This window comes from Quercus suber, unplaced genomic scaffold (genome assembly GCF_002906115.3).
Source record: "Quercus suber isolate HL8 unplaced genomic scaffold, Cork oak 2.0 scaffold_565, whole genome shotgun sequence".
Classification (NCBI taxonomy): domain Eukaryota; kingdom Viridiplantae; phylum Streptophyta; class Magnoliopsida; order Fagales; family Fagaceae; genus Quercus; species Quercus suber.
In genome coordinates, this window is record NW_027070010.1 from 378,550 (window position 1) to 392,832 (window position 14,283).

Below are 14,283 nucleotides of genomic sequence, written 5' to 3' on the forward strand. Positions count from 1 at the left end.
TGCTGTAAAAAATTTGAGAGAATAACATAGCAAGCATCTTAAACTCTTTCTTGCTTGGATCCTACAAAACAATATATATATATATATATATATAGCGATGGAGACAGAAAATGCCTTTAAAGAGACAACCAATTACGATAGTGTTGGAGGCAAAGTAAAAGATTAAAAAAAAAAACTGAAGAAGCAAGCGGTTTGGCTAGCATACCAGCTAGTTAATTTATATCAAAAGGCATAAAAATCTTACAATCAAATAGAATTCAAAAGTAAATACATACATGTGGTACAATCAGATAAATAAAAGGTTTGTCAAGATGATCAAGTTTGGCAAGAAGAAGACGCAACAGCTACTGATGAGGTAATCTCTATCTTAAACTTGTGATAATGATGAAGATGCAACAACTACTAATTATGCAGATCTACTTATCTTATTTTGATTCAACTACAACAAAAATGACGATAATTACCACAAAAAGATTATATAAAAAAAGTCTTTTATGATATAGCTAAGAGTACAATAAAAGCTAATAGAAGGAATTTAAATCGATTTCGGATGAAGGAGGGATTCACTTAAATGAGGAGACCATGAAAAAAGGAGAAGTATCGTGTTCTGAGTATAGTATTGAATTTTAAACTCTACAATTCAATTTGCTAAGGTATTTTAGTAGTTAGCAAATTAAATTTCTTTAGGCACGGATTACATCATTTAATTGAATTTCTGCAGGCACGATAGTACTAAAACTCTATCATTCAATTTTCTAACTACTAAAACTCTATCACATGGATACTACAAAAACTCTATCACACGGATTACACAATATAAACCAATAATGTTATTGTCTCAAACATTAAAAAAAATAAAAAAATAAAATAAAAACCAAATCAATTTTAAACATAGAAATAAACAATCATCTATCAATACAAATACCCAACCTAAATACATATAAACTAATATATGATCCACAACACAAAAGAGGTAGTAAAAAATTAAAAAAGAAAAAACACTATTAATCTAATCCTTAAATTGAACTATTATGCAGGCAACTACAAGAATAGAGGTCAAGAGCAACTGAGATTTAGAGATACCTAAACTGAATCATCCAGCTTTTCAGTATTAATATAGTGTGAGGAGAGGAAGAGATGAAGGAGTTAGAAAGCCAAAGTCTAGTGTTAGGAAGCTGAAGTGTTGCCGTTTGAAATTGTAACCATTGAACACAAAGGGTTGTTATTTAAAATTGTAACCGTGGAACACAAAGGGTTGCCATCTAAAATTGTAATTGTGGACCACAAAGGGTTGTCATCTAGAATTGTAACCGTGGAAGACAAAGGGTTGGGAATTATTTTCTTTTTATTAGTATTTTTAAATTTAAGAAAACTTATTTTAAATTGTAAGACAAATTTAGGAAAAAGAATTGTAATGACATGGCAGCTGATGTGGCTTAACCTGAGCGTAGCAACATTAAATGCTACGCTTCAGCTTTTAGTAATATATAGATATATATATATATAGATATGCGGAACTAGCAACGGTTCACGGCGACCCACGAAGTTCACGGCGACCCACGAACCGAGCTTCATGGCGACCCACGAACTGAGCTGAGCTTCACGGTGACCCACGAACCGAGCTTCACGGCGACCCACGAACCGAGCTCCGACGACCCACGGTCAGACAAGCACCGATCGGACAGCTTCACTTCTCAAACAAAACCCAACTCTATACCCAATCTCCAACAAAACCCAATCTCCAACAAGCACCGATCTGATCTCCGAGCAAGCACCGGTCAGATCTTCAAGCACCGATCTTCAGCGTGGGTTTGTCTGTGTTCTTCGTGTGTGGGTTTGTCTGTGTTCTTTGTGTTTGTCTGTGTTCTTTGTGTGTGGGTTTGTCTGTGTTCTTTGTGTGTGGCTGTGTTTGTGTTTGTGTGCATCTGATGAGGAGAAGAAGATGAGGAGGTGAGGTAGTTGTGCACGGAGAGAAGAGAGAGAAAAATTGGTGCGAATTTATATTAATAAAATAATAAATACATGAGCTACAGTAACCGTGTATATATACACGGTTACTGTAGCTCATGGATAAATATAGATGATTATATCAGACTTTGGAAGCACTGATGTGGAGCAATTTTGATATAAATGTGTAAAAATGGTAGTTTTTTCTATTATACATGAGTTTCCATGTACTGATGGGAATGCTCTAACAATGCAAGCTTGGAGAGCGTTTTCGTTTTCCATCTCAGATGGTCCATTACCAAAACATGTTTTTGGGTTGATTGCGATTTTAAAACGCACGATTTGGAAATCTTACCAAACGCCAAAAATGAAAAAAATCACGATTAAAATCACAATCGTGCATTTTGGCTCGAAAACACTGAACCAAACGGGCATATTTTCTCACTCTCTCCCCTTTTTAGCTACGTATGATTTGTTACTTACGCTATGTCGTGGTTGACATAAGCTAAGAAAACGGCTGTCGTATAGTTAGTACTGCTACTGCATCTGCTTCATGTCTCTGTACTTGTGACAACGATACACCATAGAAGGCATCTCAACTTTATATGAATCCAAGCAACTCCAAATGGTTTTAGCAGCCAACTTTTGAAGTACATACAATTTATGCCCTTAGAATCATCTTTTCTTGTGCTCCAATCAGCCTTCATCCCTGACACATTTCATCTCCTATATTTTTCAAACAATGAAAGCTGAATCACATGAACTTTATTTTATTACTTTTGCTTTAGCTTTTACTTTTGCTCTTGCTAGGACCTTTTTCAAATTGCTTCTAGGATACTATTTCATTATCATCTATAAGCAACCTACCAAACTTTGAATATCTCTTAATTTAAGTCAAGCACCAACTCTAAATATTTTAGCTTTCTAATTTCAATTGTTCACTATCTTGCATGTGATTCAAAGTTGCTTCCATTTACTTTTATCTTAAAAGGGCATATCCAATGGAGTTAGGGGACAAAGCAAATTCCAACTAGATTAACATGCACCTGTTTGATTGAAAACAATATGAACAATAATATACACCCATAAAATAACTAATTAGTATGTCCACATATGATGTCATAATTTAAAAGCAGGCCAACTGATTGATTGTTTACTCTTACCTCAACCCAAAGCAAACTTTATACCCTTCCTACTCTTTTCTCCTTTCCTTCTAAAGCATTGAAAGCTGAATCCTATTATCCTTTGCTTATATGCTTGGGACCATTACCTATGTTCCTACTTTAATAAAATTAATTGTCCTAATACTTATTGTCCAGCCAGTTGGAATAAACTTCATGCAACTTTTCTGTTCTCTCTTTCTGCCACAATGGAGAGAAGCCTTGAAACTCCTTGAGTCCAGATATCATATTCTCTCTGGTTCTTGCACTCGAACTCCACAATACCTCGCAGTTCAGTCTTCAATCCGAAGTAACGACGCTGCTCTCCCCCATCAAACAAGTGTCTTCCTGGCCATGCTGGCATGTCCTTGTACACTTCCATCACCACATCTATAATTCCAAAATCACTACTTATAAAACTAGCTATTCTTGGCTCCTTACTTATCAAATGGAGAATCTGTTTGTATTGAAAAAAGAAAAAGATGGAAAAGACGATAAAGAAAGCAGTGATTTTTACTCTTTTTCTTTTTGGTGATGGTCCCTGCGACATGTTTGCTCTTCATCTTTAGCATTACCTGCAGAAAGTGAGAGCCGAGTATAGTACTACTCACTGAGTGTTATCATTAGTTGTTTTTGACTTTTGATTAAGAGAGCTAACCTGGCCTGTTCGATGAATATAAACAGATACAATTTTCCAATGAAGATCACCTGCAGAATTAATTCAACATTAGCTTATGTCTAGGATTTGGGTATCATAGAATTCAGTTTTTGAAGATTACCTTTGCGCGTGCGTTTAAGGAGCTCAGTTCCCTTAGCAAGAAAGTCTTGGCTACAGATGCCTAGATAATTCTCTCCAGGAGCAAGTTCTCCACTAGAGCTACTACTAGGATGACCATTATTGACTTTACCACAAATTCCAATTCCCATTCCTTTCTCCAGAGGTGTAACTGCTGCAATATTCCACACTTCCTTTAGAGCTCTTGCCTTCAAGGTAGCTGCCCCACGTAGAGCTACATACAAAGTACAGTGTAAGAACAGGAATGGCATTTTCTCCCATAATGCCATATCCATAGATTCAATTCAATGACAAAAAATAAAACTAGATGCTTTAGGTATGTGTCCAAGATGCTGATACTCAAGATAACAGCTCATGCATTATGAAAGTATTCTGTGATAACTAAAGTTACAACCTAAAAGATATCACTCAGCCTGTTTTAGAGTTGCTTAGTGTGTCCTATTTTATATGAAATAGGAATGCATTTAATTTCCATCACTTAATAATTTGAACTCTCACTATGATGTAAAAGCAAGCTGCGCAAACAAGCCAATATCATTGTCACTAAGCTTCAAAATCGATTTCTTAAAAAGTTAAAAAACTTTTACCTCCCATGAGTGCAAGGTGGTGAGTAAGGTCACACGTTTATGGACAGATGAGTTAATTGCCAAGAAAAAAAAAATCCTTTAAGAGAAACATTTAGGGTGCTAAATTATATTACATAAATATTATAAATTGAGATAGTATTATTTTGTCTAGTCATGTATATCACAGCTGGTCACTTGTATAAATTTAGTACAAAGTGTAACAAGTGAATACCATACATTGTATTTGGCAACATAATAATTAACCACACAAATATATAATTAAATTATAGAAAAATTTGTAGCACTTTAAGCATAGCTAATTTAGCTTATCACTCATCAAACCTTACCTGTAGCTGCTGCTGCATTAAGAGTAAGGATATCATCATAAGAACGCACATTGACAGCAGAGCTGACAACCGAAGCTAGGTGATCACGCTCAGCTCCCATGGCTTCTGCAGCCTCCACACATTGTGCAGCTACTAATGTTGCCGCTGATGCCACGGCCATGTCAGTCTTGGCCAACTGCTCATTCTTTGCTGAAGCTGAAGAGGCTGCTGTGGCTGCTGCAATGGCTGCTATTGCTGAAGCCACTGCAGAAACTGAAATGGCTGCATGGAGCTGAGCATTGTGGGCTCTGGTTTCCTCTTTCTTTTTCTCTTTCCTTTCCTTCAACCACCTCCCAACTGTCTTGGCTCCACCACCAGGGTTGCCATTGGCATTGCCAGCACTAGCACGACCACCATTGAATAGGGGCTGTATGGTATTGTTGGCACGGAAAAACTACGTGCACAAAAAAAGTAAAACAACAACTAAGCCTTTAATTCCTAAACTTTATTAGGAGCGACCATAAATAATCAACATACTAATCAAGGTTCGGCTAACCTCAAGTGTAATATATGTTCTTATCAGTTGAATATAATTCAAGAATCATTGGCAAAAAATAAGTGTGGTTTTACTTGTGAAAGGTCTCAATAAAAATTAAAATTGTCATAAGCTTTTTACATAATTCATCATATTAAATAGGACAATCATTAATTGATCATATTCACAGCAACAGTACTAGCAATTCAATCATTACTCTTCTTTTTTTTTTTTTTTTTTAACAATAGCAATTCAATCATTACATAACCATCAGTCTACTGGGTAGCTTCAATAATTCCATATCCTCAATGGTTGAACATAAAATATTATTTTATTGAATAAAGTACTATAGACTCTCTTTTTTAAAAAAAAAAAAAAAAAAACAAAGTACTATAGACTCTGTATAGTACTAAACTACTACTAGTTACATTCATGATCTTTCCTTTTTTTTTTTCTTTGGGTAAAGTATGATCTTTTAATTTTGATTACTTTAAGGGCAAATCCGTGAAGGAGATAGAATAGAAGACAAAAAAAAAAAAAAAAAAAAAAAAAGAAAAAAAGAAAAAAGGGCACAACTTGTGGTTGATGGAGGGGTTACTGCTTGACAAAAAAAGAAAAATTGCTATCGTCACAACAATACTTCCCCTACGTAACCAAGTCATGATGGCTGGATTGGCTGGCTTCCTCTAACAGTTTTGAGTTTTCACTTTCAAGTGAAAGGGATTGATTTACATGAGCAGGGACTGCTTTGAGATTAACGAGGGCTTTCATATTTCATGTCTATTTCAGAATTGCCTTAAATCATTGAGCATGTGACTATGAAAGCCAAAAGATTATGGAGATACTACGGTACAATACAGCTAGCTAGCACCGTCAGAAGTAAAAGATATTAATTGCTTATCATGTGTGATGAGATGGGAGAGAAGCGGATAACTATGCAGAATCAGTGCCGGTTACTCTATGACTCTAACCAAAACAGGCAAAAATTGCAGACAAATGTGACAACATGACCGATCCTAGCATAGTAATTACCTAGTTTCACTACAACTTGCACACATTTGGGTCAGTTCTTGCTTAGCTAAGCTACAACTCAATTCACCTAAATGAGTGAAACAATTTTTTCCTCAACTTATTTCATATCTTACTGAGATGTCAATTATATTTATGACCATGATATCATTTTTACTACATGTATCAATAGCAATAGATTGCCTCAGAAATTGTGAGAGAATTTGTGAAAATATGTGTCACTATAATTATTACACAAATTATAGTCCGTATCTAACTAGAATTTGATCAATTAGTGCTGAGCCCACACAGCCCAACCTCTATAGCAAGTAGCAACCCCTCTCTCTCTTTACAAGGAGCCTTGGTTCATAGGAAGATTGTAACCAAAAGCTTTTATTGAAAGAAGATTTATTTAATCATTGGTGCCAAACTAATATTCTTTTTTTAAAGAAAAAAAAAAGAAAAAAAGTCAAAACAAAACCAAAATAGCAACAATTATGTGTGGCAGAGAGAGAGAGAGAGAGAGAGAGAGAGAGAGAGAGAGTAAAAAGCTGAGATATTAAAAAAAAAAAAGAAAAAAAGTCAAAACAAAACCAAAATAGCAACAATTATGTGTGGCAGAGAGAGAGAGAGAGAGAGAGAGAGACAGTAAAAAGCTGAGATATTGGTCTCCTTGTTGGATACAGAGAAAACCACACTAATATGAAATGCTGTATTATTTTGAAAAGAATATAATAAAAGTGAAAAAGTGAAAGATAAGAAAAAGTGAAAAACCTTAACAACGTCGTCAAATTCCTCAGATGGAGAAACTGGGGGACTATCTGTTCCTGTTAAAGAACCAACGCCATTCAAAGGTTCGCTACTGTGAGATAGCCTTCCTGATGTTAGTGGCGACACTTCCTGTTAAAACAAAAGAAAAAAACAACCCCATTTAGAAAATAGAACCCAAATGAAAATGGAAGCCTCATAGATTGAGTGCTCCTCTACATTTTATTATGTTCTGTTTGGTTCCCGGGAAAGAATGGAAAAGAAAAGGCTTAAAAAAAAAAAAAGAGTTCTTTTTCAAAAACATACATGCATTTTCTTTTTGTTCCTCTCATTAGTGCAAAAGGCAATGTATGCGGGAAAGAAATAAATGGGATTTTCTTCTTTCTTAAGCATTTGTACTTTGTGTTGACATTAACATTAATATTTATTATGCTATAAACCATTATAAAGTACCTCTCTCACAGACTGTGACATAATGCGCTCAAGAACTAGCTGAGAAGTGGCACATGAAGCAAAAGAGAACTGGTTCGCTGAGAGACTGTTATCAGTTTGAGGAAGCTCCTCACACTCTCCAGCTATGTCTTCTGGTATAGAGTTGGTGGTGCAAGAAGAAGCTCCGCTAGTAGACTTGGAAGCCATGCATGAAGAAGAAGAAGAAAGAGCAGGAGGAGGAGCTAGAGCTTTGGAAACTTCAAGAGCAGAAGCGCTCCAAGACCTTGACAGAAACTCCATTGGGGCTCGTGGGCTCTCCGGCAATTGGGTCCCTCCACGAGGTGTAGGCCCAGAAGCCCGGCGAGAATGTTTTGGTAGAAGTGTCTCTTCCATGAGAGTGAGTGGTGGTGGCATAGAGGTGTGGTGCGGTTTTGGTTATGTTATATATGGGAGGGGTTGGGTTTGGAAGTTCGTGTTTTTTGGATGTTTCCTATGGGATGTGGTAAATAATGGCTAAAGTTGGTCAGGATGCGGTCAAATGGTTTGAGGTGGGGTAGCTTTCAACTGCCACGGGGATGGTGATTGGGGCCCATTGACAAATTCTCCTCCTATTTCAAAGATCAGTGGTAAAATAAATAAAATTCCATTGAGAAGCTTTAATGGCAAAAGTATAAAGAAGAGAATAAAGAAAGCTTTGTTGATCAGGTGATCAATCTTTGTTAAAAGAAGAATGCCCACATGGGTTTTATTGCATTTCTCATCATGTGATCAAATCTTATTGTAGATTATTGAAAGTCATTGTGGTTCACATTGATGTTTTATTTGAGATGATGCAACCTACACCCCACATATTTGAGACACTTTTGGGCTAGTAGATCCATGGGGAAAGAGTCCAAACTGGATGAACCATATCTAAAGTTTTATTGGATGAACAATTTATTACATGAAAGAATAAACCGGTTAAAAGAGAGTTTCTAAAGATAATAGGTCTTAATGATCAAAACTTATGTCTTTTTTTTTTGAGAAAGACAAACTTATATGTCTTAATTGTTCTATATACACACATCATGAATGAAAATTGGCACTTAGAGAAGATATTTTTGAAGTCGCATGCTTGACTTGTGCCTTTCAGATTTTGAGCTTCTTGTTGGCTGTGTGGACCAATTCGTTCCCCACCTTTTTAAATGGGGTTCGCCCTTCTAATTCTGAATTCTGACAGTACTACATAGCCTGTCAGAGAGAGGCAAGTAATCTAATATATATACAACAGTGCAGCGACCCTAGGTGGTGACCAAAGTGATTGTGTTTCTTACATGTCTTAAGGTCTTGGCAATGTCCAAGGCCGACAAGCTTAGAGGTACAGACAAAATTTTAGCTTAGTTTTTTATCTTCCACCAGAGTCTTGGACACAAACCTGAGCACCAGAGCCCAGAGGTAGACTTGTGCTAAAATGCGCGTGCCATTGAACTAGATACGTCATTTTCCTATGCTTCTTCATCCCCAATAGCATACTATATTTTTCGTTTCATTAATTTTTTGGTCAGCTTTGTTTTTTAAAGGTCATGATTACTGACCATATAGAATAGAGACCCTTTATTCCTTTTGCCTCGTTTTCTCAATGATCATTACCACTTTTCGTTTACCATTGCATTTCAAATGTGTATGAGACCCCTTATGTAGGACAATTCAAATAGCCTAGTGTTCAGCTTTTTCTATCTAAGAATAGATCTAAGAATAGGAAAAGGAGCCATTGTGTTAGATTCATTGCTTTGTTTACTTGAGTATTTCATCGAGACAGGCAATAATTAGATGCTAGTTACCAATTATAGTATGAAGGTTGTGTTAATTTTATTTGTACGGAATGGAAAATGCACCTTGATTAGAAAAAATCAATTCGGAGTTTAAAAAACTAGCTTGAGTTTTCTTTTTCTGAATTGAAGCCCGATCCTTGATTGCAAGCTAAACACGTACTTTGCACACTCAATTGCCCATTAGGCATCAGCATCTTGTTGTAAAGCTACAGGAACAATCTCCATCTTTTCGATTAGGAGTCAAAGACAAAGACAACTTTAAAAGAAGTGAGAAAAATTTTTAGTAGTACTATCAAACGGTAGATTTTAATTCAGGTGGAATATTGGAAAAATAAAATAAGTTAGATAGTGCTTCTTTTAACAAGGAGATTCAGTAAATAGTACTGTCCAAAAGAGCATGAACTTACGGGGATCTAATTCTAAACCATGCTGAACAAAAAAATACCACATTAAAACCAGACCTAGCTTCCAAGCACTCAACCTTGTCCCTAGACACCCAATTTGAAAAGGACTAAACACCCAGAGATTAGCCAACTACCTTAAAGTCACCACAAAGATTATTCCTGATAATTACTCATAATGTATGGGACAGAAGTACTACACACCCTAAAATTAGTCATGAAGAGTCCTAGACAGGAAAATGAAGAAAGAGCTTAAAATGCAATTTACAGTCCAACAGGAAAACCAATTAAGGGTCTGTTTAGATACCACTTATTGTACTAAAACTGAAAACTTATTACTAAAAGTACTGTAGATAAAGGTAAAAGTTAGTTGAAACAGTACAATGTAGCCCATGAATAGTACCAAAAAGTGCAATGGAACTCATAAATAGTAGAAAAAATAAGTTAAATAGTAAAATAATTTATAATTTTCATCCAAATCCAAATGCACACTAAATGTACATGATTGCATAATTTATTTTCTTCAGTAATAACAACTAATTGCGGTTCAACCACATGTAAAAAAAAAAAAAAAAAATCATCTTTGCCAAGTGCCATGCTTCAGTAACCCTCCCACAGGCTATACCCTGCAACATGAACCCAAAATGGTTCTCTTTCCTACTACCACTTCTTTCAAATAACATCAAGTGTTGGGCGTTGTTAAAACCTCACCTGACCTTCAAGTGTCAAACAGTTGAGATCAGTTTAGTTTGATTGCTGGCAGTCTTTACCTTCATTTTTAAATATTTTATAGCAGTCTTTTGAAAGCAGCATTGAAGAATTCCAAACTTGCAAGTAATACTCTAGGAGTGGGGTGCCAATTCAATCAAGTACAAGAATAACATCTACAGGCAACTAATTGTTCAGATTAAGGGCTTACTAAACAGAACTCACCATTTCTTAGCTACAAAAATAAGGGAGCACACACCATATGTGAAACAAGAAGAAGTTTCTGCAACAGGGAAGCATTCCCTTGAGGGGTTCTCCGCCTTTTTTCTTAATATTTAAATCTTAGGCAACATATATAAAATGGTTTTCTCTACATAAAAATGGGGCAACTAGACAGCTACAAACAACAAGAATATGTAAAGAAGTGAGAAAGATTGAATAGAATCGGAAATACACGTTAGGCTGGAAAGAAAACCAAAAATCAGCAATGCAATTGCAGGATAGATATTGAAAGAGGGCTCAATAAAAATAGCATTCTGCAGAACATCATAGGAACTACTTATCTGTTAGATTGCAAACCACTGCCACCATAGTATTGCTTGGTGGTTTCACGTGAGAATTCCGCAAATGTCATCCCATCCTTTAATCGTGATGATAGAGGGGGAATTATTTTTCCAATTTCTTGAGTTAGTTTATTATGGTCCTGCTCAGAATGATTTGTTTCCTCATGACATGACATAAATTGTTTCATAGGATAATCTGAGATTGAGAAAGTTTTATTCCATGCAGGCTGCAAGAAAACAACAAAGGTTTCTCTGCTCAAACTTCCCAACTTGGAAGGTCTAGAGACAGAGTGAAGGGTTGAGCAAAGCTTCCCTTTCGATATGATATCAGCCGATTCACCCACCTGAATGATAAAACTTTCAGGAGAGGCCTTCACCACGCAGACATTATTCTTGTAGGGATTGAAAATTTGCAAACATGTGTGGCCACTGGGAGATGGACATTCTTCATTGCAGGATAATGAAAATGGATCATTTGGTTCTGTTGCTTGTGAGGAAAGAAATAAGGGAGATGTCAAAACAGTGAAGATACCATAGTCGTAATGCCATTGCTGCCACAGATTGGAATGAATTCCACTGGATCCAACTTCACTACCATTTGAATCCAAGTTAACTACACCTTTTAATTGCCCTTGTCGATTCCTTGTGGAATTCTTATCATCCCTTCTACCATTTGCCTGTCTTTTTGTGGTTGCCTTGCTCTCCCCAGCTTCACTTAAAACAAGATTGTCCAGAGCAGAGTGATAGTGTATAAGACGCCCTTTAGCTGCACAGGACTCCAATAAGCTTTGCTCAAGCTCTTGCCCACCAATGGCCTTGTCGCATATACGCGCAATGCGAAGCCCTAGATCCATCATGCAAAATCCAAGCTTTCTAAAAGTATTTCCAAGATTTTTAAATTCAATATCCTGAATTTCTCCCGTTGTACCAACATCCAGATGTGCTTGTTCTGAACTGAATAAGGTATCTACACTATGACTTGGTTTACTTTGAACAGATTCCAGACCTTGCTTGTATCTGAGTTGCATAGCAAAAGAGGAGACATTTCTATCCGGATTTTTCAAAGGAACATCACTCCCCAAGTTATGCTCCTGAAAATAGGTGTACAGAACAAATAGAAGTTAAGAACAATGAAATACTTGTTAAAAAAAATTACTTTAGAAAAAAAAATCCATCTCTGTGTTGAGAGAAATATCTAACTTAACGAATTGCACACATAAATGACAATGTAAACCAATAGGAAGAAGTTATATGATGGTGTATGAGGCATCTCATGGAGGGCCCTAAACACAATCTATTGCTAGAGAGAATCACAGAAATTTACCCCCTAAAAAAGAATAAAATTGTTATGAAATGGGTCAATGATATATATCAAGCACACAATAACAATCTTGATAAAAAATTTTAAAAATCCCTTCTACATGAGCAAGTTTCCTTCTTTTTCAAGGACACATAAGTTATTTTGTTATTAAATTTGACATAAATGAAAAAACCATGATTTATTTTAAAATATAAAAATAATGACATTGGCTAGATTTGAAATGAATCAGATGTTGGACTAAAGCCTTCTAATGAGCTAAATTCTTTATAATCACATCAAATAAATGTGTGCTGAATCCCAATTTCCCTTTAAAAAAAATATTTAGAATTAGTAAGTATTTTAGTACTAAAGCTAAAAAGATTAAATAATTATCATCAACCCAGGAGAAAAGACACTGATGACTCAAAAACTTTCAGGGGCGTTTGGTTCGCTATGATGTGCATGTGCCCTTGATGTGATGCACATTAAGATTTATGTGACATTAGGGTTTTGGTTTATTTTATTTTTTTTAACATTAACATAATCTAAAATTACAAAATATATCACATCATCTTAATCTCATCACTTCCTAAACAAATGAAATATTGTATTCTTGTATTGAGATTACATTAATATAATATTACCCTATAATATAACATCGCGGCGAACCAATTGTCCCCTCGAGGGAAAGCATAAAGAGTGCAGCCAATTTCTGGTTTGCAAGCTTGGCATATTTACCAATCCTACATTTAAATTTAGTTCATTGACATGATCTTTTGGTAGTGAAAAAGGAAAACTAGGAAAGATGATATTATTATTATTAGTCAAAGTTGAATGGACAGAGATTCTTAGTCAATGAATAATCCCATTTCAAATGGCTCTAACAATACTTCTCCACCCACCATGTAAGTTCAATCATAAAATGCAGAGTTTATATAATAAAATGAAGTGCAATACTAATCTCTAAGCGTAAATCATTGCAATTTGTTTCCTTTACCAATACAATTCTAATCACTCTTCCTTTCTTTCACCATTAAATACCAGAAATGATCAAAATCCAATGCTCACTACAAGAATTGAAATAGACAAAATGGGCACTAATATTACAAATGTAATATAAATATAAATATATATATATATATATATATATATATTGAAGAAGGGAAGAGGTTGACCTTGAGGATGCGAAGACGGTGATCGGGAGAGAGAAGAGCGAGGTTGCGAGCCAAAGAGAGGAGATGGCGGCGGAGAGAGGTGGTGGGTTTGGGAACGCCAGTGATTGAGAGCAGGCCTGGGCCAGTGGGCCCTAGGGCTTTCATTATTTCTCCTATTTGCCTGCTTTGGCTTAGTTGTTCTGAAACAAGCATTAGATCCGAATAATGGAGCTCATACAACTCTTCTTCTTCTATCAACTCTGTTTCTTCATCCATTGAAAGAAACTCAGAGAATGAGAGACACTGCAAATATTGTGGATTTAAATAGGAAAGCCGAATGTCTTTTTTTTTTTTTTTTTCCAAAAATCGCGCTTTTTTTTATTTATTTATTAGTATGGAAGTTCCCTGTAATTTGTTTTTTTTTTTTAGTAAGATCACGACTTACAATTTTTTTTTTTTTTTTTTTCAATTTGTGGTTGAAATGTTTTTTAATGACATGGAAAATTTACTTTTCCTAGTGATGAAATTATACTAGTGAAAGATATATTTTAAATTACACTGACATGCAGTGTACATAAGAATCGCTCAACTGCCACCATTCTTACAATTCACCGTCTTGTGATACATTGTTTCACATGCAATCACATTACACAATGCGAATTAGGTACAATCCTAGTCAAGACTCAAGAACCAGCTTGGATTGAAAGTGCAAAAACCAAAACCGCATTATATATTGCAAGGGACAACCACCCAAGCACCATTCTAAAAAATGAAATCAGAAGAATTTTGCCAAGGCCTATGGATCTTG

At 35.6% G+C, this 14,283-nt stretch overlaps 2 protein-coding genes across 2 annotated transcripts; both read right to left on the minus strand.

The window, feature by feature from the left end:
* Window positions 1-2,983: 2,983 nt before the first annotated feature.
* LOC112027237 (VAN3-binding protein) lies at window positions 2,984-10,634 on the minus strand. The gene is made up of 8 exons (XM_024059903.2): window positions 9,413-10,634; window positions 7,560-8,146; window positions 7,113-7,238; window positions 4,817-5,249; window positions 3,887-4,117; window positions 3,766-3,815; window positions 3,625-3,682; window positions 2,984-3,497 (listed from the first exon to the last, which is right to left on the minus strand). Exons 2-8 carry the CDS (start codon window positions 7,950-7,952, stop codon window positions 3,283-3,285), a joined length of 1,506 nt encoding a protein of 501 aa, XP_023915671.1. The 5' UTR covers window positions 7,953-8,146; window positions 9,413-10,634; the 3' UTR covers window positions 2,984-3,282.
* Window positions 10,635-10,915: 281 nt separating this feature from the next.
* LOC112027239 (uncharacterized) lies at window positions 10,916-13,830 on the minus strand. The gene is made up of 2 exons (XM_024059906.2): window positions 13,497-13,830; window positions 10,916-12,112 (listed from the first exon to the last, which is right to left on the minus strand). The coding sequence occupies exons 1-2, from the start codon at window positions 13,749-13,751 to the stop codon at window positions 11,018-11,020; spliced, it is 1,350 nt and encodes a 449-aa protein (XP_023915674.2). The 5' UTR covers window positions 13,752-13,830; the 3' UTR covers window positions 10,916-11,017.
* Between the last annotated feature and the right edge of the window lie 453 nt (window positions 13,831-14,283).

Excerpts from the sequence above, each read along its gene's own strand:
- LOC112027237 (XM_024059903.2), bottom strand. The coding sequence starts at position 7,952 with ATGCCACCACCACTCACTCTCATGGAAGAGACACTTCTACCAAAACAT. Across the intron at positions 5,250-7,112 it reads AATTTGACGACGTTGTTAAG|TTTTTCCGTGCCAACAATAC; the intron begins GTTTTTCACTTT and ends TTGTGCACGTAG. Across the intron at positions 3,498-3,624 it reads CATCACCAAAAAGAAAAAGA|ATGTGGTGATGGAAGTGTAC; the intron begins GTAAAAATCACT and ends TTGGAATTATAG.
- LOC112027239 (XM_024059906.2), bottom strand. The coding sequence starts at position 13,751 with ATGGATGAAGAAACAGAGTTGATAGAAGAAGAAGAGTTGTATGAGCTC. Across the intron at positions 12,113-13,496 it reads ACCGTCTTCGCATCCTCAAG|GAGCATAACTTGGGGAGTGA; the intron begins GTCAACCTCTTC and ends ACCTATTTTCAG.